At 50.4% G+C, this 21,157-nt stretch overlaps 9 protein-coding genes across 9 annotated transcripts; 4 read left to right on the top strand and 5 right to left on the bottom strand.

Annotated features, from left to right (window-relative positions):
• Positions 1 to 17: 17 nt before the first annotated feature.
• On the bottom strand, positions 18 to 1,067 carry ANOM_008075 (NAD(P)-dependent alcohol dehydrogenase; the record flags this gene model as incomplete). The annotated part of the gene is made up of 2 exons (XM_015553331.1): positions 18 to 866; positions 921 to 1,067. Coding segments are annotated over 2 exons (996 nt in total), but the record flags the coding sequence as incomplete, so codon positions are not given.
• Positions 1,068 to 2,145: 1,078 nt separating this feature from the next.
• On the bottom strand, positions 2,146 to 3,665 carry ANOM_008076 (serine hydrolase domain-containing protein; the record flags this gene model as incomplete). The annotated part of the gene is made up of 3 exons (XM_015553332.1): positions 2,146 to 2,922; positions 2,980 to 3,131; positions 3,239 to 3,665. The coding sequence occupies 3 exons, from the start codon at positions 3,663 to 3,665 to the stop codon at positions 2,146 to 2,148; spliced, it is 1,356 nt and encodes a 451-aa protein (XP_015406124.1).
• Positions 3,666 to 4,470: 805 nt separating this feature from the next.
• ANOM_008077 (aldehyde dehydrogenase) lies at positions 4,471 to 5,913 on the bottom strand (the record flags this gene model as incomplete). The annotated part of the gene is made up of 1 exon (XM_015553333.1): positions 4,471 to 5,913. One exon carries the CDS (start codon positions 5,911 to 5,913, stop codon positions 4,471 to 4,473), a length of 1,443 nt encoding a protein of 480 aa, XP_015406125.1.
• A 760-nt stretch (positions 5,914 to 6,673) lies between these two features.
• ANOM_008078 (SDR family NAD(P)-dependent oxidoreductase) lies at positions 6,674 to 7,613 on the top strand (the record flags this gene model as incomplete). Its single annotated transcript, XM_015553334.1, has 3 exons — positions 6,674 to 6,951; positions 7,000 to 7,334; positions 7,390 to 7,613. 3 exons carry the CDS (start codon positions 6,674 to 6,676, stop codon positions 7,611 to 7,613), a joined length of 837 nt encoding a protein of 278 aa, XP_015406127.1.
• Positions 7,614 to 8,493: 880 nt separating this feature from the next.
• ANOM_008079 (uncharacterized protein) lies at positions 8,494 to 11,015 on the top strand (the record flags this gene model as incomplete). Its single annotated transcript, XM_015553335.1, has 5 exons — positions 8,494 to 8,675; positions 8,727 to 9,920; positions 9,976 to 10,443; positions 10,508 to 10,746; positions 10,804 to 11,015. 5 exons carry the CDS (start codon positions 8,494 to 8,496, stop codon positions 11,013 to 11,015), a joined length of 2,295 nt encoding a protein of 764 aa, XP_015406123.1.
• A 674-nt stretch (positions 11,016 to 11,689) lies between these two features.
• Positions 11,690 to 12,704, bottom strand: ANOM_008080 (amidohydrolase family protein; the record flags this gene model as incomplete). The annotated part of the gene is made up of 2 exons (XM_015553336.1): positions 11,690 to 12,576; positions 12,644 to 12,704. The coding sequence occupies 2 exons, from the start codon at positions 12,702 to 12,704 to the stop codon at positions 11,690 to 11,692; spliced, it is 948 nt and encodes a 315-aa protein (XP_015406133.1).
• Positions 12,705 to 13,181: 477 nt separating this feature from the next.
• Positions 13,182 to 14,663, top strand: ANOM_008081 (flavin-containing monooxygenase; the record flags this gene model as incomplete). Its single annotated transcript, XM_015553337.1, has 1 exon — positions 13,182 to 14,663. The coding sequence occupies one exon, from the start codon at positions 13,182 to 13,184 to the stop codon at positions 14,661 to 14,663; it is 1,482 nt and encodes a 493-aa protein (XP_015406132.1).
• Positions 14,664 to 15,608: 945 nt separating this feature from the next.
• On the top strand, positions 15,609 to 16,538 carry ANOM_008082 (SMP-30/gluconolactonase/LRE family protein; the record flags this gene model as incomplete). The annotated part of the gene is made up of 1 exon (XM_015553338.1): positions 15,609 to 16,538. One exon carries the CDS (start codon positions 15,609 to 15,611, stop codon positions 16,536 to 16,538), a length of 930 nt encoding a protein of 309 aa, XP_015406131.1.
• Positions 16,539 to 17,458: 920 nt separating this feature from the next.
• ANOM_008083 (uncharacterized protein) lies at positions 17,459 to 20,677 on the bottom strand (the record flags this gene model as incomplete). Its single annotated transcript, XM_015553339.1, has 4 exons — positions 17,459 to 18,840; positions 18,894 to 19,556; positions 19,615 to 20,157; positions 20,215 to 20,677. 4 exons carry the CDS (start codon positions 20,675 to 20,677, stop codon positions 17,459 to 17,461), a joined length of 3,051 nt encoding a protein of 1,016 aa, XP_015406130.1.
• Positions 20,678 to 21,157: the final 480 nt, after the last annotated feature.

Below are 21,157 nucleotides of genomic sequence, written 5' to 3' on the forward strand. Positions count from 1 at the left end.
AAGAAGAAGATACTTACGGTCTTTGGATCAGCCCTTCCTTCAATTACACCGATTATCTTCTTACAAGAGAGCAGCAGGTCCAGCGCATTGACTTGAATATTGGCTGCAGGTGATGGCACACCAACAAGAGCCAGAGTGCCCTCATGAGCTAGGGCTGCAAGAGAGTCCTGTAAAAGAGATGCCACACCAGTAGTATCCAGAATATAGTCCACACCATCAGGAAATATATCATGTATACCAGTTGCAAGGTTCTTGACCTCTTTGGTATTGACAGTGTGCGTAGCGCCGAGCGAGGCTGCCATTTCAAGCTTTGCGTCGAGCATATCCACAGCAACAACATGCTGAACGCCTATAGCTCTAGCTGCTAGCATTGCAGCGAGTCCAACACCTCCCATTCCAATGATAGCAATCTTAGAGTCGCTATTTGGGCAAAGCGCATTCAGTACTGTTCCAGCCCCTGTCAGATATCCACAAGAAAACGGCGCAAGAAACTGGAGATCTGATGCCTGTGCGGAGATCTTTACCACAGACTTCTCTGTGACGATGGCCATTTTACTAAGAGAGGACTGTCCAAAGAATTGCCCATGCACTGGCGTGCCATCAGGTAAGGCAATTGGTGACGTCTTGTCTGAGCGTGCGGTGGAAAGAAAATTGGTCTCGGTCATGCGGGGGCAGCTTCCGCAGCGGCCATTGAGACAAGCATTGCACCGGCCACAGGCATGGAATGACAGGAGCACCGTATCCCCTTCTTTCAATGACTTATCTGCCACTTCTGAACCTACTTGGCGGACGATTCCAACACCCTCGTGACCAAGAACAGCAGGATACTGGCCGATAGGCATCCCTCCTTGTTGGACAACAACATCCTGAAAGACCATAAGACACAATACTAGGCTTGGTTAAGGCAGAGTGACACGAACCGTATGACATAATCCTGTGTATTTGATCTCTACTAGCACCTCCGATGGTTGTACTTGGTCCAGAATGACATCGCAAAGAACAAAAGGGGCGCCTTTTTTCTCGACCACATACGCCTTCGTGGTGACGGGGGCTTTCAAGGAACTCATGGTGGATTTGTTCGATTGACTGGTGTCAAAGCTCAAGACAGTAGTAGTGAAAGTAATTATGGAAAGATTAATCTGGAAATATGAATCCTAAACATACTCTCTGTTTCATTTTGTGTTCGCCACTTTTATTGACAACCTCGGATATGGATTCCTCCCCGACCGGAACCAGAGCCGAAGCGGAACCGGAGCCGCGGTGGGCTGCGAAGCAAATCCCAAGGGCTTCCACAACGCATGGTATCCAGACTCATACAGCAGCGGTGTTTCCTTTGCTACTATTATCCTCCTTTATCGGTCTGCCATCAACGATGGAGGGGGGCAACCCACCATGCGGCGCGAACGCAACACTCTAGCGTATCTGCCTCCATGAAAATCGCTTGTGTGAATGGCAGAGTTACTGTGTTCTGGCTTTGTACACACTCTATCGCATAGTTTAGTATAGGCTATGCCTAAGCCCTTCTCAGGCGCTATCCAGAGCGGTGTGCAAAATGTGAAAGGTGAGTCGTGTCTCACTATGCAAAGTCGGAGGATCCAAGTATGATGAGGAGGCGGTTTCGAGCCGTTCATACAGGTTGTGATAAACAAGGCATGCACGAAGGCGGCATCTGGAATACTGATCACTATCTGCACATGGGGCTTCGTGGCTAGTTTCTGGTCTCCGGCCAGCTCGTAAATATATCCAGCCTCAGAAGAACAATCAAGCTTTACAGACCCCCCCTTTCTACAAAGCGATAGGTGAGTTGTTTTGACACCTCGCGGGAATGTGCTACGTAGACGTTTCTTACCCGGCTTCTGTGCTACAAGGGATATCTAGCAGATATATTCTAGTTTGAGTTTGGATACTAGATTGTTAATATTGTTAAGCTAATCATACTGGTAATCGAAAAGTCCCAGAATTATAGAGATGCGGCAACGAGCTGGTTGATCAGGTGTTGGCTATATTGAGTGTTCACATACTACCTGAATCAAGAACCTGAACAACGCTGAATGAATACAGCCTGACAGTACATACGGCTCGTTTTCCTTCTTGCCATGAGTAGCAGGTGTGTACAGTATGATCACTGGTGCATTGAAGGATCCACTATTCTCCCTGCAGACCTTCATACACTGCGGCCTCTACACTCGCCCATAGGACACCAGTTTCTGGGTCGACGAATGGAAGGATCTGTGATGCAACTATCCCAGCAACGCCTCTTTCTCGATCACACCACCAGAAGATATTGGAAAGCCCTGACCAGTGAGCCGTTGTATCCGAGCGACCGGTCACGCCGGGCGAGATCATGAAGGTAAGACCCCATCCCTGTGGTGTAGGACTCGGACAGAGGGGATACAGCTCCTCGCAGGGAGAAACCAGATCGGGTTTTATGGCAGGTAAAGGCCGTCGAGCGAAGTCTGGGTGTTGATGAATTTGATTCGTAAACATCTCTTTTACCGTTTCTGGAGAGAGGATTTGTTGGCCTGTCTGAGGTGAACGGCCATCGTTAAGGAGAGCAACTAGAATCTCTGCCAGGATAAGTGTTATGGAAATGTCTTTGGGGAAATTTCGCAGGCTACGAAGGAGGAATGAAAACCTACTACTGAACTCCCGGATGCTTCCAAACAAGCCCGCACCACCGCTGTGGAATACCTCCGCAGCTTCCTTTACATTTAACGGCTTGTTTAGAGGGTAATCTCGAGGTACAAGCCGGCCTCCTGCGCTGCGCTGCCACAAACCTACTAATCGCTCTTTCATATGTGCGGAAGGAATCATGGAAACGTCGTGGACTCCGAGGGGCGCGAAGATGGATTGTTGCATGTAGTCGTTAAGCCTCATCCCCGTGGCACGTTCAACGAGTATACCAGCCCAGTCAATACTGATCTTACTGGTCTTAGTATTGTAACTCTATCATTGCCTGAACAAAGGTATTGAACGTACACCATATTCAAATCGCTCTCCTGGTTGGTTGACTAGCGGCTGATAGAAGTCTTGCACGTATCCTGAGAACTCATTGTACTCAGGTATATAGCTGCAATGTTCTAGAAAGTATGACTGCAGTTTTTCATTCAGGAATGAATATCCGAACCCAGCTTTCGCATCACCGTACAGTTAGAGATGGTATATCTATCCATGGAAGGGATACTTGGAAGGACTTCAAATCATATCAGGAAACGGGCTTGATATGAATAGTGCTTACCGGTATGAGTCAACAGCATTCTCAGTGTAATTCCTCTGTTTTTCTCCACCTTGGACCCATCTTCCTGAAGGACACAGACTTCTTTTAACTCTGGGCATAGGCTTTCCACTTGGTCCGCATCATCGAGTCCAAGCACACCCCTCTCAACAAGCTGCATGCATGCAATGCCAGTTACCAATTTGGTACACGAAGCTAACCAGTATATGTCATCTTCGCCGTCGCGGAGCTGCCGGTCTTCTGTACCATTCTTATGCCCGCCCCCCTTTCTCCGAGTAGAGTGGCTGAAAAGCTCACATTGAGAACCATCGCCTTTGCCGACAACGATAACATTGGCGCAAGGGAGGCCAGCATTTTCATCTGCACAGGCATCGTCTATGATTGTGCGAAGGTTCGCAATCGCCTGAGGGGAGAGTGAAGCGGTTGTCATGTTGCTGTATTGCTAGACCAAACATTCCATTTCGCATACCATCTTATGGTAGGGCTCGGGAGTATATATACAGCTGCCATGGATTAGAAACAAATCTACTTCGTAAATACCGGGACCATCATCCGCCTGGTTATGCCGAGTTCAACTACGTGGGACCCCGACCTTCACACCGTCTATGATATTGGATTCTATAGTAAAATGGTACAACCCACATGGTTCTCGACCTTTCGGTAGAAGGCTTACGGATATTTTCGCAGAAGTATTTTCGAGCTTCTGACACTCACTTCCATCTGGTTCCCGTGGTGATTGCGGATGTGCTTCCTTCCGATTACCTTATAATCGGATACTATTCCGCATGCTGTCGGGTGGGTCTCAAGAGAACTTTGCCCGGATGTCAGTGGCTATTTTATATTCAATAGTACTATAGGTATAAAGTTTTGTATACCGGCGCTGTATTCGTTACATTCCTGCGGACAGCATAAGGCTAAGGCATTTATATGTACAGCATAGTATGAGTAAGTAACATGAGGATCTGAACACAAAAGAACGTTTTATCAACTAGATGTAACTAGCTAGTACTATCATGGAAACTGACATAGATCGTGATCCAGACGAATTACAACAAGGTGAAAGGGGATGCTCTTTGGCTGGTGCGTTGAATGCTATCCGCTCAAAATATACATATCAAACCTCTTGAGGTGGCCGAAGGTTCGTGGAATACATAGGATGACATACTTTCAAAAACACGGGCCAAAGGAAAAAGAAAAGAAAAGAAAAGGAAAGGAAAGGAAAGGAGAGATTAATGTCAGTCCTTCCATGTTACAGACTTAGTCCGTACCCATTCATTCAAGCCCTCGCGCGAATTAAATCTCCCGAAGCCACTCCTTTTCATCCCACCATGTGGTAAGACAGTCTCGTCGTGCACAGTCATACTATTAATGTGCACCGCGCCACTCTGGATTTGTTTGGCAATCCTGAAGCCTCTTCGCAAGTCTTCGGTAAATACCGCAGAGGTCAACCCGTACTCCGTATCGTTGGCGATCTGGATGGCCTCGTCGTCGCTAGTGACGGTGATGAGACTTACCGAGGGGCCGAACGATTCACTATGATATATGTCCATCGACGGATCCACATTTTCCAACACAGTCAAGTGCATTTTGTTTGCCCCATCGGGTATGACAGCATCATTTCTCGAGGCCCTCGAACCTTTGGATATCGCATCCTGGATTAACCTCTTGCTCTTGTTGAGGGACGCCGTGTTGACCATCTGCGCCGGCTGGTCGTGAAACAAGCTTGCCACTGCCGCCTTGAGTGCTTCGGTAAACCGCGTGGCCACTTTATCATGGACCAGAATCCGTTCAGTAGACATGCAGATTTGCCCCGAGTTGAGGAAAGAGCCCAACGCACACTCCGCCGCCGCCAATTGGAGATCAGCATCCTCACACACAATTGCCGAAGCTTTCCCACCCAGTTCCAATAGAACGGGCTTCAAATATTTCCCGGCGGTGGAAGCAATGATGGAACCCACCGCGGTGGAGCCTGTGAAGTTGATCTTCTGGACCAATGGATGGGAAATGAGTGCAGTCGTGATCGGTGCAGCGTCGCTTTGCCGGTGGTATAGAGTATTCAGGCAGCCTGGAGGCAGTCCCGCCTGGTACAGTGTATCGGCGATTGCCCAGAATGACTTGGGTGCAGTCTCTGGTCCCTTAAGCACGACTGTGTTACCGGCTGCCAGTGGCAGGAGACATGACCTAAGACCAAGGATATAAGGCGCATTCCAGGGTGCAATGGCGGTCACAACGCCGTACGGTTCCCGCACCACTAAGGCACTGTGTCCCGGTGCCGCAACTGTGGGGTGATCCCCTTGGATGGTTTGAATGAGACCTGCGATGTCCTTGCACATCTGTTGGATCAGGTCCCACTCGACATCAAAGAACATATGCCCTTCACCCGTCTCCTGGCTGACATATTCGAATAGCTCATCCTTTCGGCGCGCGAAGATCTCCGCCGCACGGAGGAAGATATCTCGTTTCTCTTGTGGCTTTGTGCGAGACCAAGTTTGGAAAGCCCTGTTGGCGCTCTCGACCGCGACGGAGACGTCCGCCTCGGACGCAGTAGAACACTGGTACAGAACCTCATGGGTTACTGGAGAAATCACATCGAAAGTCGACGGTGTGCAGATCTCTAAACCATCTAGCCATAATGGAAGCACTGACGCCTTGTGGCTGGTTGGACCGGCAACTTCCATGGCAGATGCTGTAAGAGGCATTTAATACCGATCACGAAATCTGAATTGAGCAACCACTGGAGAATGTGAACCTCGTGGAACTGGCGGTACCACGAGCCACCTGTTATACAGACCGAACCTTCATCTGGAATCTGATCTACAATACTGCCCCGTGAACATGAACAAAGTGGTGGAGTCGGCACGAGATCCGCAGCTGGAACGACGTCCGATCGGGCACAGCAGATTCAGCGAAGCTAGAAATTTGCTGGGGCTTCAGAGGGATTGGCTGGATGTAGAGCCCATGCAGTGACTTACGTTATTGAAGATGTGATGTTTTGCTGAAAATACTAGTGAGGATATCTAGCCGCGTAAAATGTGGAACGCTTGAATGAGTTGATTGATACGGATTGTTCTATATGGAGATTTGACGCAAGCTATCCCTTCGGCCGAACCAGGTAAGGGCGCAAATAGGAGTGATACATTTGTAGAAACTTAAATCATGATCATCATTCGAATCAATGCTGGTAGACTACTTCCAAGCGACGTGAATGGCGGCCATCGTATGTGCCATGACGACACATGCGGATGTGGATCCGCATGCCGATGCGGGTGTGTTTCCGCCGTTTTGCATGGAAGTTGATATATGTTTGCCTGGGAAAAATATACACCGAGAAGGTTGATTTACAGGATGTAAGGAATCTGTATCGATTCAAAATCCAGACTCAGCTGAGAATTGAAATTTGTGACGTTTTATTCATCTAATCCCTTTGCTCACATCACGATGGCTGGTGTTCCAGGATTACTCGCTGGCAAGGTCTCCATCGTGACTGGGGCCTCCTCTGGTCTGGGTCGCGCAATTGCACTAGCATTCCATAAACATGGAGCGACGGTCGTCTGTGCAGATCGCAATGCCTCGAGCAAGGTGCCACAACAACCAACGCACGAACTCATCCAGGCCGGCGCGGGACAGAGCATCTTTGTCCCAACCGATGTCACAAATGCCAGCAATGTGAAGGGCTTAGTCCAAACTGTGGCGGATAAATTCGGTCGTGTCGATGTGTATGCTCCGCGGCTTCGTTCGGTGATGCTTTGCTGACAGGGCAGCAGAATGGTGAACAACGCAGGCGTTGCTCCGGAAGCATCAAACCCGTGTCCCGTCAATAACACGACTGAAGAGGTCTTCGATCTGACATGGCAGGTCAATGTGCGAGGAACATTTTTAGGGTGCAAATATGCTGGTGCGCAGATGCTTCGGCAGCCGAGGATTGCGAGTCATCACAGCGCAGGCGCTATCATCAATGTATCATCGGTCTTGGGCCTGCTCGGCCTCTCAGGGACGCCGGCATATGCAGCTTCAAAGGGTGCGGTGATTGCCCTGACGCGCACTGTCGCTATGGATTACGCAGCTCATGGGATTCACTGCAATGCCATCTTACCGGGGTGTATGGTTCCCCATCCTTTCCATCTCCATGCCTGCATTGACGACCGACTGACGAGGTCTTGGTGGATATCCAGTTACGCGAACGCCCATGATCGCCTCGATGACGGAGGATAGCGAATTTGAGAATGTATTGAAAGAATGCCATCCGCTCCAACGAATCGGAGATGCGGAAGAGATCGCAGATGCGGCGGTCTTCCTGGCAAGCCGATACTCTAAAGGTATCACGGGGGTTAACCTGTCGGTGGATGGAGGATTACATGCCCAACTCCGGCTGAAGTGATCCCCTTTCATACCCGATGCCTCGTACTGGGTTTAGTCAGTCACTGTTTCACCCATTCGATTCGTTTATTTGAATATACCATGGACTTGAGCCGGCACGGATACTGGGTCTTTATCCCGTGCTGGCCACACTTCTTTGGGGACCCTAATTCTTTATTATTATGAGATGCTGCGAATTTCAAGTGCATGCAACAGTACAATCCAATAAAAACTTTGTTGTGTACGAGGAGGACGGCTAGTGATGACGGCCACTCCACCAGAATGCTACTAGTAAAGTGGAGTCTGTATAGTATGTCCCATATATCTGTTTAGGAACTATATCGGCCAATTCTGCTGATTTACACGATACAATACGCATGTCTATTCTATATGGACGTCGATATGGATATTCCAAGATCATACACTTAAGACTTTCCTGTAGTTCCATAGAATAGTTCACGAACAACTATGAACTGTTGACTAATATATAAAGCAAGGGCATGCCGGCTGACTGGTTGATCCGGCCGACGGTCACCTGGTTTGGTTTAGTCAGGGATGAATCCAAGCTTTTCCATAAGGGGCCACAACCAAGTCTTCCAGTTTTGGGTGACGCTATCGACCGCCTTGGGATTTCGTCTACGTTTCTGTGCCGATCCACAGCGGATACTGCGCAGTATATTTGATTCAACTTCCTCCTTCTTTCCGAGTGCGGGGTGCTACCCCGGGTGGGGAATCTTGCCACTGAGCCGGGCAAGCCGATCTATTGGGTTTTCTCCCAAGAAGGTTCCGCGCCCCTCTTATGTTATGTTATTTATGGACTTCCCTAGGATGCGTACCCGATACATGGTCGCGACTCCGTCTCCAGCAATAATTCCTGTTTTTATGGCCATAAACATAGGCAAATGTCTCCCACAGAGTCCGCTGGTGACCGCAAACGACGTCGAATCGCCGTCGCTTGCAATGAGTGTCGCGAGCGAAAGAGAAAATGTGACGGGGTGAAGCCCGTCTGTGGCGCGTGCGTCAAAAGGCCTTCTCCACGGTGCGTCTGGGATGCAGGACGAAACGCGAAAGGGTGGAACCACAGGTATGACCATCCCTAGAGTCGAGTTCGTTTGTCACTCACATACCCGTCTAGTTACGTCGAGTCCCTAAGAGGCCGAATCCAAGAATTAGAAGAAGGACAAGCAATGGCCAATGCCTTACGGGTTGGCCATCCATCAGCTCGGCAGGCTGGCCAGGGCGAGGCTGCCGGTCCACCCGGACTCTCGCCTCGGCAACTCCTTGCAGATGAGACAGATGGGCTTGGACTTCGGACACCTCAGCAATCTATGACCTCACCAGAGATGGTTGGAATGCCAGAGGCGACAATGCCGGCTTCAGCCAGCGATGGGCTTTCTTCCTACTCGACCGCCGCAGGACTCGCGGACGCCGTGCGGTCAGGGATGCTGGACAGGCGTTCTGTCGTAGAGGACGATGACTCTGATGATGAGTCTGCCATTGATGCCATGGGTGTCTTTGGGTCCTTTGACGATCGAGGGCGCCAGGGATCCAGCTTTTTCGGCTCTACAAGCACCGTCAGATTTCTCAGCCATGCTCGTCGGGCTATGAGTCAAAATGAGAGCGGCCCAGGCGCATGTCCATCGAGGAGTGGGCTACCTGGAATTTTACAGCAGGAAGGAATTGGGGGAGGAGGGCGCTCGCCGTCAGCAGTACGCATCAAGTCCAATTCTAGTATCAGGCGCGGGGAATACCAATTTAGCATCCCACCACGACATAAGGCCGACACCCTACTCGATAGGTACTGGACCTATGTTCATTCCCTGTATCCATATCTACACCGCTCATCGTTCACCCAGAAATATCTGACTCTGTGGTCGGCGGCGTCAGACCGTCTTTCCTCCAAAGCCTCGAAGTCTCCGCCAAGCCAAAGTTACTACTGCAATATAGATGAGAGGCTGTTCCATTGCCTACTCAATCTGGCTTTTGCCTTAGGATCTCAGTTCGGCCCAACCATGGAGGACGGTGATCGAAGTCAGCTGGGGTTGACATTCTTTGAGCGTGCTAAAGCGCTGATGGACTTTGATCTCCTCGTCCAGGGCAACATCTTCCTCGTGCAGATGCTCATACTTATGGGCCTGTATCTTCAGAGCACTGAGATGGCCAACGCATGCTGGACCATGGTCGGCTTGGCGATTCGCACTGCGCAAGGCATAGGTCTTCATCACGAACCCGAATATTGTGAGCAGGGGTGTTGTTCAAAGACGAAGCCAAGCCAGCTGGAGATCGAGATGCGCCGACGAGCCTGGACCGGCTGCATCCTCTTGGACCGGTAAGTCATTTTTTTCATGAAGACGGTTCAGGATACTTGGTCTAACATTCCCCAGGGTCTGCTCCATGACATTTGGGCGGCCATTGATGATCCATCCCGCCATATCCCAACGCTGCGTCCCCCCGTCTGCCATCGACGATAGCTTTCTATCCCAGGGTCCTGGTATGACAGCATCCCAGCCGGCAGATATTCCCAGCGTGACTGAATTTTACGTTCAATGCATCCAGCTGCAAAATATCCTCGGTGAGATTCTTGAGGCTCTATACTATGAAAGCAGCGATCAAGGAAGTGGAAAGCTCGACGTCAGTTTCAATTTCATAGCGGCATCCACAGCCCACGACAAACTCAACGATGGTGGATTACAGGTGTTACTCAGGCTCGACAAGTCCCTTACTTCCTGGTGCCAAAGGTTGCCCGCTCATCTAAAAGCTCGGAACTATAATTTCACGGCGTTGGAGAGCCGTCGTCTGTTCGGGCCGGGCACTCCCACGTTCAATCGACAGGCAATCATTCTTCATGCAAGGTTTGTGTGGATCTTTAATCAGCTTCTGCTAGATGATGCGTTACTCATATTGCTCAATTGGTAGGTATCTTCACGTACGATTGTTTATGTTCCGTCTGGTCTTGTCAGCGGCGCTTTTCCATTCAAGTGGTCAGGACACCCCATCGAAGACGGATCCCTCGATGGAGTCGGCGATGCGACAAGACGTCCTGGATAAAGGTGTCAATTTATGCGTGTCATCAGCCTACGACCTCGTCGACCTAATTACGTCCAATCTACACATCCACGATGATATCCTTCCTCCATTCTGGCACAATGTTTTCTGTATGTGCTCCCATATCACCCATTAAATTCCGGTTACTGATCCATCACCTCATCTAGACATGCATAGCTGTGCAATTGTCTTTCTTATCTGTCACCTCTGCTGCCTGAGCCGCATCAAGGATGAGAATATCCTTACTACAGGCTGGAATAAATGCTTAAGCTTCTTCCGCTCCTATCGATCACAGAGTCGATCTGCCAAAAGGTGTCTTCGAATCATGGAAGCCGTTCGGGGGGATCCTTTCCCTCCCCAAAACTGTAGGCCCCATTGACGTGCTGTACCCGAGATGTACCGACTCATTGACCACACATGCTTAGATACTCATCCTGTCAACCTTCGTGACAGCTCGTCCAGTCAGTGCCAAAATGTATTGTTACAACACGAGATGGAGTATCCACGACACTTCTTTGAACCGGCCATGCCCGGCGATCAAACGACAAGTTGGATAAGTGATCCTGTTGAAATCAATTGGCTCTCGATATTCCCTTTCGTAGAGGGCCTAGATGATGGGAATTCAGGGTTGGGCGAAATTGGCCTGGAACCGGACGCGATGCCAGAGCACCATTGATTTCTAAAAATACTCCTACACATAGTTGTAGTGTTATATACCCTTGTACTATCATGAGATAGTACCCTCATGGCCAGTGACATACCCCTCCACCACCTTATTGTCCTAATCTAATGAAATAACGGAATTACAAATTACAGTCTTCTATTGTGCGTTTGGAAAGCTTTGACATTGGAACGAGAGATCAAATCTGCACTAGAGCGACAGAACGCACCGCCCATTTTTTGCACATCAAACAGACTCTGCAAGCGGCCACTTGAACATTTGCGTATAGTGGGAAACGGAAATGACTGGACTTAGCATGACTTTGTGCAGCACGTTCAGGCTGGGCAGATTTCTAACGAACAAGCCGGGCCCTTCGTTCCGTGTGGTCTGCCCTACTTCAGTCGAGGAAACAAGGCGAGACTATTCCCACGGTTAATCTTATCAGTGAGGCTTGCATCCTCAAACTGGTAGCTGTCCTGGCGTGATGTGTGATAGTTGATGATATCATTGTTCGCATACGGCGTGTCGCTGCCATACAGGAGATGGCCAGGCTTGGCGAATTTCTCCATGACACGAAGCACGTTCTCCGAGCCAGCAACCGCTGTGTCGTAGTAAAAGTTGCGAGCATCATCTAAGAAGGCGTTCTGCTCCTCTGGTGTCTTGGCCAGGATGCTTGTGGGACGGCCGATCAGGAAGGGCAACACGCCACCCGCGTGGGACAAGATGATCTTGCAGTTAGGGTTGTTCCGGACCGTCTTATTATACAGCATGTCGAGGGCGGTCTGGGTCGTCTCGAATGGGTACCGGATAACCGGCTGTGCCAGGCCACTGACTTGGCTGATGTCAACTGGGTGGGTAGGGTGCACCAAGATGACGGCTGAGCGACGGTTGAGCGCGGCCCAGATGTCCTTGAAGTCCGGGTGACCTAGGTAGTGGTTATCCTCGCCATACCGGGTGAAGAGTATCACACCATCGGCCTTGAGCACGTCGTATGCATAGTCAAGCTCCTTGAGCGCCCGTTCCTTATCCATGAGGCTGGGCAGCGACGCGAAAAAACCGTACTCTTGGGGCTTCTCGTCGCGGAGTTGTGCAGTATATTCATTGGCTCTGCGCGCCAGCTTGGCTGAGGCCTCAGGATCTTTCAGGATACAGGCTCCCGGGGCCGTCAAGGAGAGAATGCTAGTCCCGATGCCAAACTGCTTGTTCACCTTCGCATCCAGCTCGGGCGTCCAGTCGGGGATGAACCACCCTGATGGATCACCACCGCAGCTTTCCAGAGCTGATTATGGAACTGGTTAGACAACGAAACAATCACAGTCTGCAAGATGAAGAAAACATTGGCTGACCTTCACGGTAAAAGTCCGGGACAAAATGGTGGTGGACGTCGATTCTGTTGGTGGCAGACATGTTTTCAGAGGAAGTGAGATTAGTAAATATCAGTGTATCAAGTAATAGCTGTTGTGGTTCTTTCGAGCTTATCAAAACTATTCTCGGTTCCTCGAGATAAGGCAATCTTTTATAGGTGACATCTACACCAGTGGCTTTCCACGCGTGCGGCATGGCGTCCACCGTGACCACTGGGATCTCCCGCAATTCCGCAATTGTGCCAGCGTTACGCACACTGGCTACCCATAAATAACAGGTGCTGATCCTCGGAGGTTTCCCCAAAGGTTCAGTAAAAATGTGGGGATGATGAAGCCCGGGTTCACATCCGCATCCCCCCCCGGATCGTCTACCGCACCTCTTTCCGGAAAGGCGGCGTGCGGAGAAAGCTTCATTGAACGTTGGTGAGGCCAGCCATGTCATATATAAGACATTGGATCAGTTCTAACTATCATTCTTTGGCAAGTTTGAGTTAGCCGTGACCCAGTTCTACCGTACATCATGAACCACCACTCCTCTGACCGCGTCCACGATGTGATCATCGTTGGCGCAGGGATTTCCGGCATCAACGCTGCCTATCATCTCCAGCGCAAGCTCCCCGAGTTCACTTACTCGATCTTGGAGGCGCGAGAGAATATTGGGGGCACATGGGACTTGTTTCGATACCCTGGCATTCGATCGGATACTGATCTCCACACATTTGGCTTCGGCTGGAACCCTTGGAACGAAAACCGTGCAATTGCCGATGGGGGCTCCATTGCGAATTATTTGCGCGCTTCGGCTGAAAAGGAAGGCATCGATCGACGGATTTTATTTCGACATCGCGTCGTCACAGCCAATTGGTCCACGGCCAAGCAGCAATGGGACTTGGACGTGGAGGTCAAGGGCGGCAAGCGGATCGCGCTCCATGCTCGATTCCTAGTTTTAGGAACTGGATACTATGACTACACCGAAGCGCTTCAGCCCAAGATTCCAGGGCTGCCCAACAACTTCACAGGCACGGTGGCACATCCACAGTTCTGGCCCGAGGACCTTGTCTATGCCGATAAGCGAGTCTTGATCATCGGCAGCGGTGCCACGGCCATCACCCTTCTTCCCAATATAGCGGCCAAGGCGGCGCACGTCACAATGTTGCAGCGCAGCCCTACGTATATTATGTCCCTCAACAACACGACCGGCGTCTCGTGGAGACACAAGCTACTGCCGCGCAACTGGTCGTTTCAAATCGACCGCTGGATTTTCATGTGGATGATTTTCTTTATCTACCACTTTTGCCGACTCTTCCCGGAACGATCTCGAAAGTCCCTGCAACGAGCGGTTGAGAAACAGCTTCCCGACCACATCCCTGTTGATCCGCACTTCACACCACAGTATAAGCCCTGGGACCAGCGGCTATGCTTTGCACCCAATGGCGACTTCTTCGAGAGCCTGCGCTCCGGCAAGGCGAACGTGGAAACTGGTCGGATCAAGACCATCACGGGAACCACAGTCCACCTCGAGTCGGGCCGACAGCTGGAGGCAGACATCATTGTGCCGGCCACGGGATTAAAACTAGCGCTTGGTGGACGCATCCAAATCCACATTGACCATGAGCCTGTCGACCTGGCAGATCGCTATGCCTGGCACTCAGCCCTCTTGCAGGACGTGCCTAACCTCGCCTTCATGATGGGATACATCAACGCATCATGGACACTAGGCGCCGAGACCACCAGCCAGATCTTGTGCCGAATCTGGCAACATATGAAGAAGAATGGCTACAACACTGTGACCCCCCGCGTACCGACCGGGTGTGCCATTGAGCCGCGGATGATCTGGAACCTGGACGCGACTTATGTCAAAAAGGCGACACGCAGTATGCCTCGATGTGGCAACTTTGGGCCATGGAAAGGCCGGACCAGCTATGTCGTAGATCTTTGCAAGGCGAAATACGGGAGTGTCACTACGGACCTGGAGTTCATCCCAGCAAGTCAAAAGTCGCAGTAGCCTGAAGCTTCGTTGCTCCCTTTCTTATTTACTCGTTGTCTGTATAGCATAGTATATATGATGTATGTGATATACCAAATAGTAGAGTGAAATGAAGGCCGTTCCGTTGTTCTTTTTCTTTTGTTTCTTCTTATCTCTGTTTTAACCAATTAGTTTAATTTTGAATTTCAGTTTCCTGCGTTGCATTTTCTACACCAAATCGTAAATATGTCCCCAGCTGCTTTCTCTCTGTATTAACCCTGAGGAAGGGTCAGATATTTATCTAGATATCTGTAGTTATGTGAACACAGTGATTGCTTGGTTGATACTAGTAGATGTTGAAGAACAGGCGTATTCTAGCGATCACAAAGATATTCATGACGAAGGGGTACAAATACTGTTGCTCCGCATAGGCTGATCTTCCAAGCTGTAACAAGCGAGAGGGAAGCCACTAAGTAGCAAGATACCAAGCTCATGGCATGTTCATGGGATTCAAAGGGTATTACCAATTGGATCCGATCCAATTATCTATCTCCGCGCATCTTCGTCTGGTTGAACATTCGGATGAAAGAAGCTTTCAAGAGGCGGAGTCTGACCCGGACGGCTTAGCGACCCTGCGGAAGGCCATCCGTTAAGGTTCCCACGGATCCAGTTCCCTCCTGCCTATTTGCATGTATACCCCCACACGCCTTCTTTGCGGGGAGCTGCGGATCTGGGGACCCCAGGCTCTTCGTCCCTGCATTTCTCTCCAGTACGGGGCCCCGCAATCCCCAAGCAGAATTAATATTTAAGCTTGAAGTCAGAACCAAACTTTCCGATGTCAATAAGTTTACCAAGTAGTTGTCTTCTCTCTATCCTTCTGAAGGAAAACTTGGATCACTCCAATCATATCCTACCCAAACTACGTTATCCCTCAATTTCTCTGCTCCTCTCCCGTTTGCTTCTATCATATTCAGCACACACAGAATGACTGGCCCAAAGCAGCTCAGTCATACCACTCTTACCGATGGCTTCTTCTTCGGAGAGGCGCCTCGATACAAAGACGGCCTACTCTACATCAGCGACATGACCGGCCGTACGATTCACAGCATTGACACGCAGTCCGGCGAGAATAAGGCGCTGTGCACGGTAGAAAACCAGCCGAACGGCATGTGCTTCACGCCGGACGGGGCACTGATCTGGTCGTCCATGTTCGACGCCAAGCTGTACCGGCACGACTTCTCGACCGGCAAGGACACGCTGTACGCGGACATGTCGCGCGTGATGACCGGCTACTGCGGCGACATGACGGTGGACAGCACGGGGCGCGTGTACGTGGGCGACACCGGGGCGCGGGTGCTGCACGGCGAGCAGCCGCGTGCCGGTCGACTGTTGGTCGTCGAGACGGACGGGTCCGTGGACGTGGCGGCCGAGGACATCATGTTCCCGAATGCGCTCTTCATCAGCAACGACGGGGAGACCATCTACTGCGCCGAGACGTTCGGGTATGGCCTTCTGCGCTGGGACATCGGTGCTGCTGGCCGCATGGCCAATCGCCAGAAAGTCTGGTCGCCGGCCGTTTTGTCGCCCTCGGGCCAGACGGGGAACACGGAATCACATGGCATCGTTGGCATCGATGGCGGATGCATGGATGCTGAGGGCGGCATGTGGCTCAGCCTGCTGGGCCTGGAGAAGTTTGTGCGTGTTGATCAGCAAGGCAATGTGACCCATGAAATTAAGGTCGACGGCCATGCTACCGCCTGCACGCTCGGCGGCCCTGATGGTAACACCTTGTATTTGGTCGTCAATTGGGTCCCGGAGCATGAGAATCTCTTCACGGCTATGGTCGCTAAAAGGACCAAGTGTACCGTCGGCTATACCCGGGTTGACGTCGGGAAAGGCACGGCCAGCCCTTAGCGGGTGCTGCATGTTGGATTCTATTCTTGTCTTTTAGTAGTTAGGTACCGAGGTCAGCGATCTTTTCAGTTACTATTACGTGCACACCCAGCGGTTAGCTATGAGAAATACGGACTTAATTCAGACAATTTGCCAAACGTGTGGTAGCAAAGAAAGGACAGGAGCGAAGTCAGACACTCTATGTCCCTGTAGAGCTCTGTATCTATTCCTAGCGGAAGCTGGTCATGTCCTATCAAGGCGGGATAACGTAGTCTCCAGGCTACACATTTAGGCTTCCAGGCACTACCAGGGTCTTCTTCCTCTTCCTCGTCCTCATAACCGCTCGGGTCAACTTCCTCACGAAGGAGGTCAAGCACAATATACCACAGATCTATCCCGAGAGAGAAAGGCGGGAGCAAATGCTACTTCTGTAAGTAAGCTGGTAGTACCATCATAAAACGGGTTGCCTATGGTGGGAATTGATCGTATTCTAACAGAAATGTCTTGACATCTGTATCTATATGTACCTTGAATAAACTCCAGGCAATCTGCTGTAATAGAAAACAGAAGATCATTTTATTGTTGGTGCCTAAGCCAAGACAGTAGTACCTACATGCCTGCCTATGCAGATCCACTACCGATGCTGCCACATTCACGGCTGAACAGCCCAGGTTTGTTTCTCCTTTGTACATACCCCAATTGTAGAGATGCGAGATGTTGTGAATCCGGAATACCAAAATTGGTTGCAAAGAAGATAGTTAACAGTTCTATATTTCAGGTTTAATTGTTGAGAGTGCTTTTTCCTTTGCCATCACTTGACTACGTTTCAATCGCTGCGTTACTCTTACTTCCAGGTTTCCACCAAGGTCTTAACATAATTACAGACTCTAGCCACATGCATCTGAAAAGCCTTCGTGCCATCCAGACTCCTCTGACGGTAATTAGGAGGTCGCCACTGAGGTATACTTGAACGACCTATTGGCTCCGCGAAATTCTACATGAGCCGATGCCACCTTACTCATATCGAGCTCCGGGTTTTCTGACTCTCGAACCACAAGACGCCAGGTGGCGAAGGGCCCAACCGCTGCAATGGAACCTGCCTCCTCACGCTTCAGTCCGCCAGTCCAGGAACCCCGCAAAGCATTTTGTTGGCTGAGCATTGCCCGAGACGTAAGATCCTTTGTACTGCTCACCCGGGCCGCATCGTATTCAAATGGGATAGTGAGCATGTCGTGGGAGAATTCTAGGCGATCATGGTTGTCATCCTCGAATACCTCAGGCCCCAAGTGTTCTATGTGAACCAGAATTCGCTGGCGCCCGAGCCCATCGGGCCGGACTGATGCACCCACGAGCCAGAACCGAACTTCTTCCAGACGGACATCCGCACGGCCTGCGCCAAACGGGCTATCACCGGGGGCAAAGTTGAGGGAGACCTTGTAGACCATTTCTGGCTGACCGTTTTCCTTTTGTCCGGTCGTCAGCTCTACTAGTTCGGATTCTGTGAGGTCGTAAAAAAGGCCTTGTTCATCGAGCGAGCCGGGCCATACGGAACGTACATCGCCCGCGTATCGATTGAGAATATTTTCGAAGGCATTGTCCAGGTCTACCCGATCGAGTTTGAGCTTTTGGGAGTTTCGAAGAGGACCTGGCTCGGATTGCTCGAGATCCTTTTTCAGACCCCAGAACTTGACCGCACGGCTTGCAAAGTCCAGTCGTTGCATGAGTTGGAGTTGGAAGTTGTCTCTGGTTTTACGAAGCCAGAGCGACACTGCTGGGATGGTGGGGTCCAGATCCAGCTTCTTATCAGCCATGCTCATTGCCTGGGCGCGAGCATACTCCTCATCGTGGCGCGCTTCAAACAGCAGATGGATGAACGAGTTGTAATCTACCACTGCCTCATTCCGTTGCAGGATGGTTGCGATATACGCATCTAAGGCCCCTTGTATCTTCTTCCGGGAACCTTCCTCAATAGCGTTTGCGAACTTTTGCATCAGCTTCTCAATGTCCTCTTTTTTGGCCATTACCTTAAGGGCTTTAGGATCATCCAGTGCAATAGTGTTGTCCTTGGCGGTTCTGAGTGCACTTTTCAATGACTCCAGACTGTCGGTACACTCTGTGATTTGCCCCATGACGTATTCTTTGTTAAATAATTTGCCATTTTGATCTTTCACGTCCGTTAGGGCCTCCCTATACAGGTCGTAGAGCTTTTTCAAAGACCTTAGGTCTTTTTTCAATGAAGTTAACGTACACAAACCTTCAAAGATATCGAGGTCACATTTCAACTGGAGTCGGACCACTTCTTCCTTGATCTTTTGGTGCTTCTCTTTCATTCTATCGAAAGTGCCGCAATTTTATCTGCAGTTTGAGACAGCGGACCGTTGCTCCCAGTAAGCAAGGCAATTTTGTTCTTTGCCTCTTGGGCAGCGTATCCCATCTTATCGATACCGGCATCGATTAAAGTCTCCGTGACAGCATCCTTTTGAAAGGCATCTCTGTACTTTGACTCGAGATCCTCGATCTCTTTGAGCACATTCAGTTGATCCTCGAGGGTTCTGGCGTAGTAGTCAAAGGATAAACGGGGAACCCAAGTATGACCATGCCCAAACATATCCTGGCCCAAGATCAATCGATTCAGCCGGCTTTTCGCCTGTCCGTGAATTGCCTTAAGCTGACCAGCAGAATTCCTAGTCACTTTAAGAGTTTCTTCTAGGCCAGAAATAGCTGCCCAAAATCCTGAAGATTTGTCGGCTTTCCCGTCTGTTGCAAGTGTCTGGACCACATTCAGTCGTCTGATCAACTGCTCGTATTGCTCCACTGCCGGACCACGAGCTTTCCACTCCTGGCTGAAGAACTGACTGTCAGCCTTGTTGAGGAGCATCTGGCATTGCTCCGGAAAGATGTAGGCCTGGGATACTTGGAGGTCTTTCTTTGATCCGTTCAGCTCCAGGAATCTTAGGTTTGTCTCTCCCTCAACGCCCTCTGCGCCTCCTGGACCGGGCTGCAGGCCTGGTCCACTATGCCCACCAGGCCCACCGGCTCCTACATCAGTGTCAGTTTATGATAAATTCAAGATGATCACGGGGTGAACAGGGCTGACCTCCTCTGTTGCTTTTTAACTTGGGCTCAATTGCGTTGCGTATAGCCAGTTTTTCTGATTCCAACGCATCCCATATATCGTCCAGCAAGCTGCAAAGTGGAGAATTCTTCGTCGGAGACAAGGCTTGGATCCGCTCTTTAACCGCCTCAAGCGCTTGGGCAAGATTCGAACTATCGTCGAGGCCTGTTATTGCATCCTCTAGTGTTTCAAACGTGGTCTGGGACAGCGGTGGGGCTTCTGTCACAGACTCGAGAGTCTTTTCGATCTGGCCCAACAACTGAGAGACCGAATCTTTAACATTGGCCGATTGGTCACTTTCAGGTATACCTCGGAGTGCCTGTGCCAGTTTGCGTATCATTTGTGCCAGAGATTGATACTGAGCTAGGGTGCCCTTCTGTTCCTCCGTGATGAAGCCAGCGACAACATCTGGGACCGCGGGTTCAAGAAGACTGGCGACTTTCTCTGGCCAATGCAGCCTATCAATATTTCGAAGGGCCACAATCGCATCGACGGGCGTAGTTCCAATGACTACCTCGATCAACCCTAGTATAGTTTGTCAAGATTTGGAATACATGGAATTCGCCTCAAGCGCTTTCTTACCTCCTTTACCACCGTTTCCTCCCTTTCCTCCCGTTTTGCCTGAAGCAACCGTCTTACCGCCGTGGCCTCCATTTCCGCCCCGAGCATTGAGCTCCAGCTTCTCGAAGTCTTTGCTGTTGAAATCTTGAACAAATATCCACACACTCCCCGCATCCCCACCCGGTTGCCCAGCTCCGCCGTCCTCACTTGTCTTCGGGTCTCCTACTTTCCCATTTTTGCCCGAGACATCCACTTTGACATGCTCTGGGATAAGGATTTTACTGCAGAACAGACCGAGCTTTTTCCCGGGAATTTCCAGCTTTGAAGTGATTTCCACTACCTCCGCATAGATGAGACAGGTAGTCGTGCAGAACTCGAAGTCCTTCCCGATCACGTATTTTTCAGTCGTGTCCAGAATGAGAGTGGTGTCATTCTTCCTGAACAGAAAATGATCATCGTTCGGGTATATTTTCTGCTCTGACATTTTGGCGGGGGGAGGGGGGACCAGGTGACAGAACTAATGACAGGGAGAATCACGTAGGGGATTTGACCATTTATTCAAATATATCCATACATACATACATACATACATACGTATATGTATATAGTCTTGGAGAGGACACTGTTTCTTCTTCCCCCCCGCCCCCCAAAAAAGACATTTCTCCACCCCTAGAATACTTGAGGCCTATAATTCCATGTCCACTGCACGAAACCCGAGCTAACCCATCACGATGCATGTAGGCTACCACGGGCGATGTTCATACGAGGAAATGATACGCAAGTAGCTCCATAGGCACCAGCACAATCTTTCTGTACCCACTCTGCTACTGTACAGCTCATGCATTGTTCAGCTCATCATTCTACAGGCGACCCGTGACAGGTATAGAGCTAGCGCTCACTAGTTTCAAATGCAAAGGGGTGCGATATGATCTAATAGGTCTTCGGTCAATGGTAGCGCTATATT

Source organism: Aspergillus nomiae (assembly GCF_001204775.2).
Source record: "Aspergillus nomiae NRRL 13137 chromosome Unknown contig00168, whole genome shotgun sequence".
Classification (NCBI taxonomy): Eukaryota; Fungi; Ascomycota; class Eurotiomycetes; order Eurotiales; family Aspergillaceae; genus Aspergillus; species Aspergillus nomiae.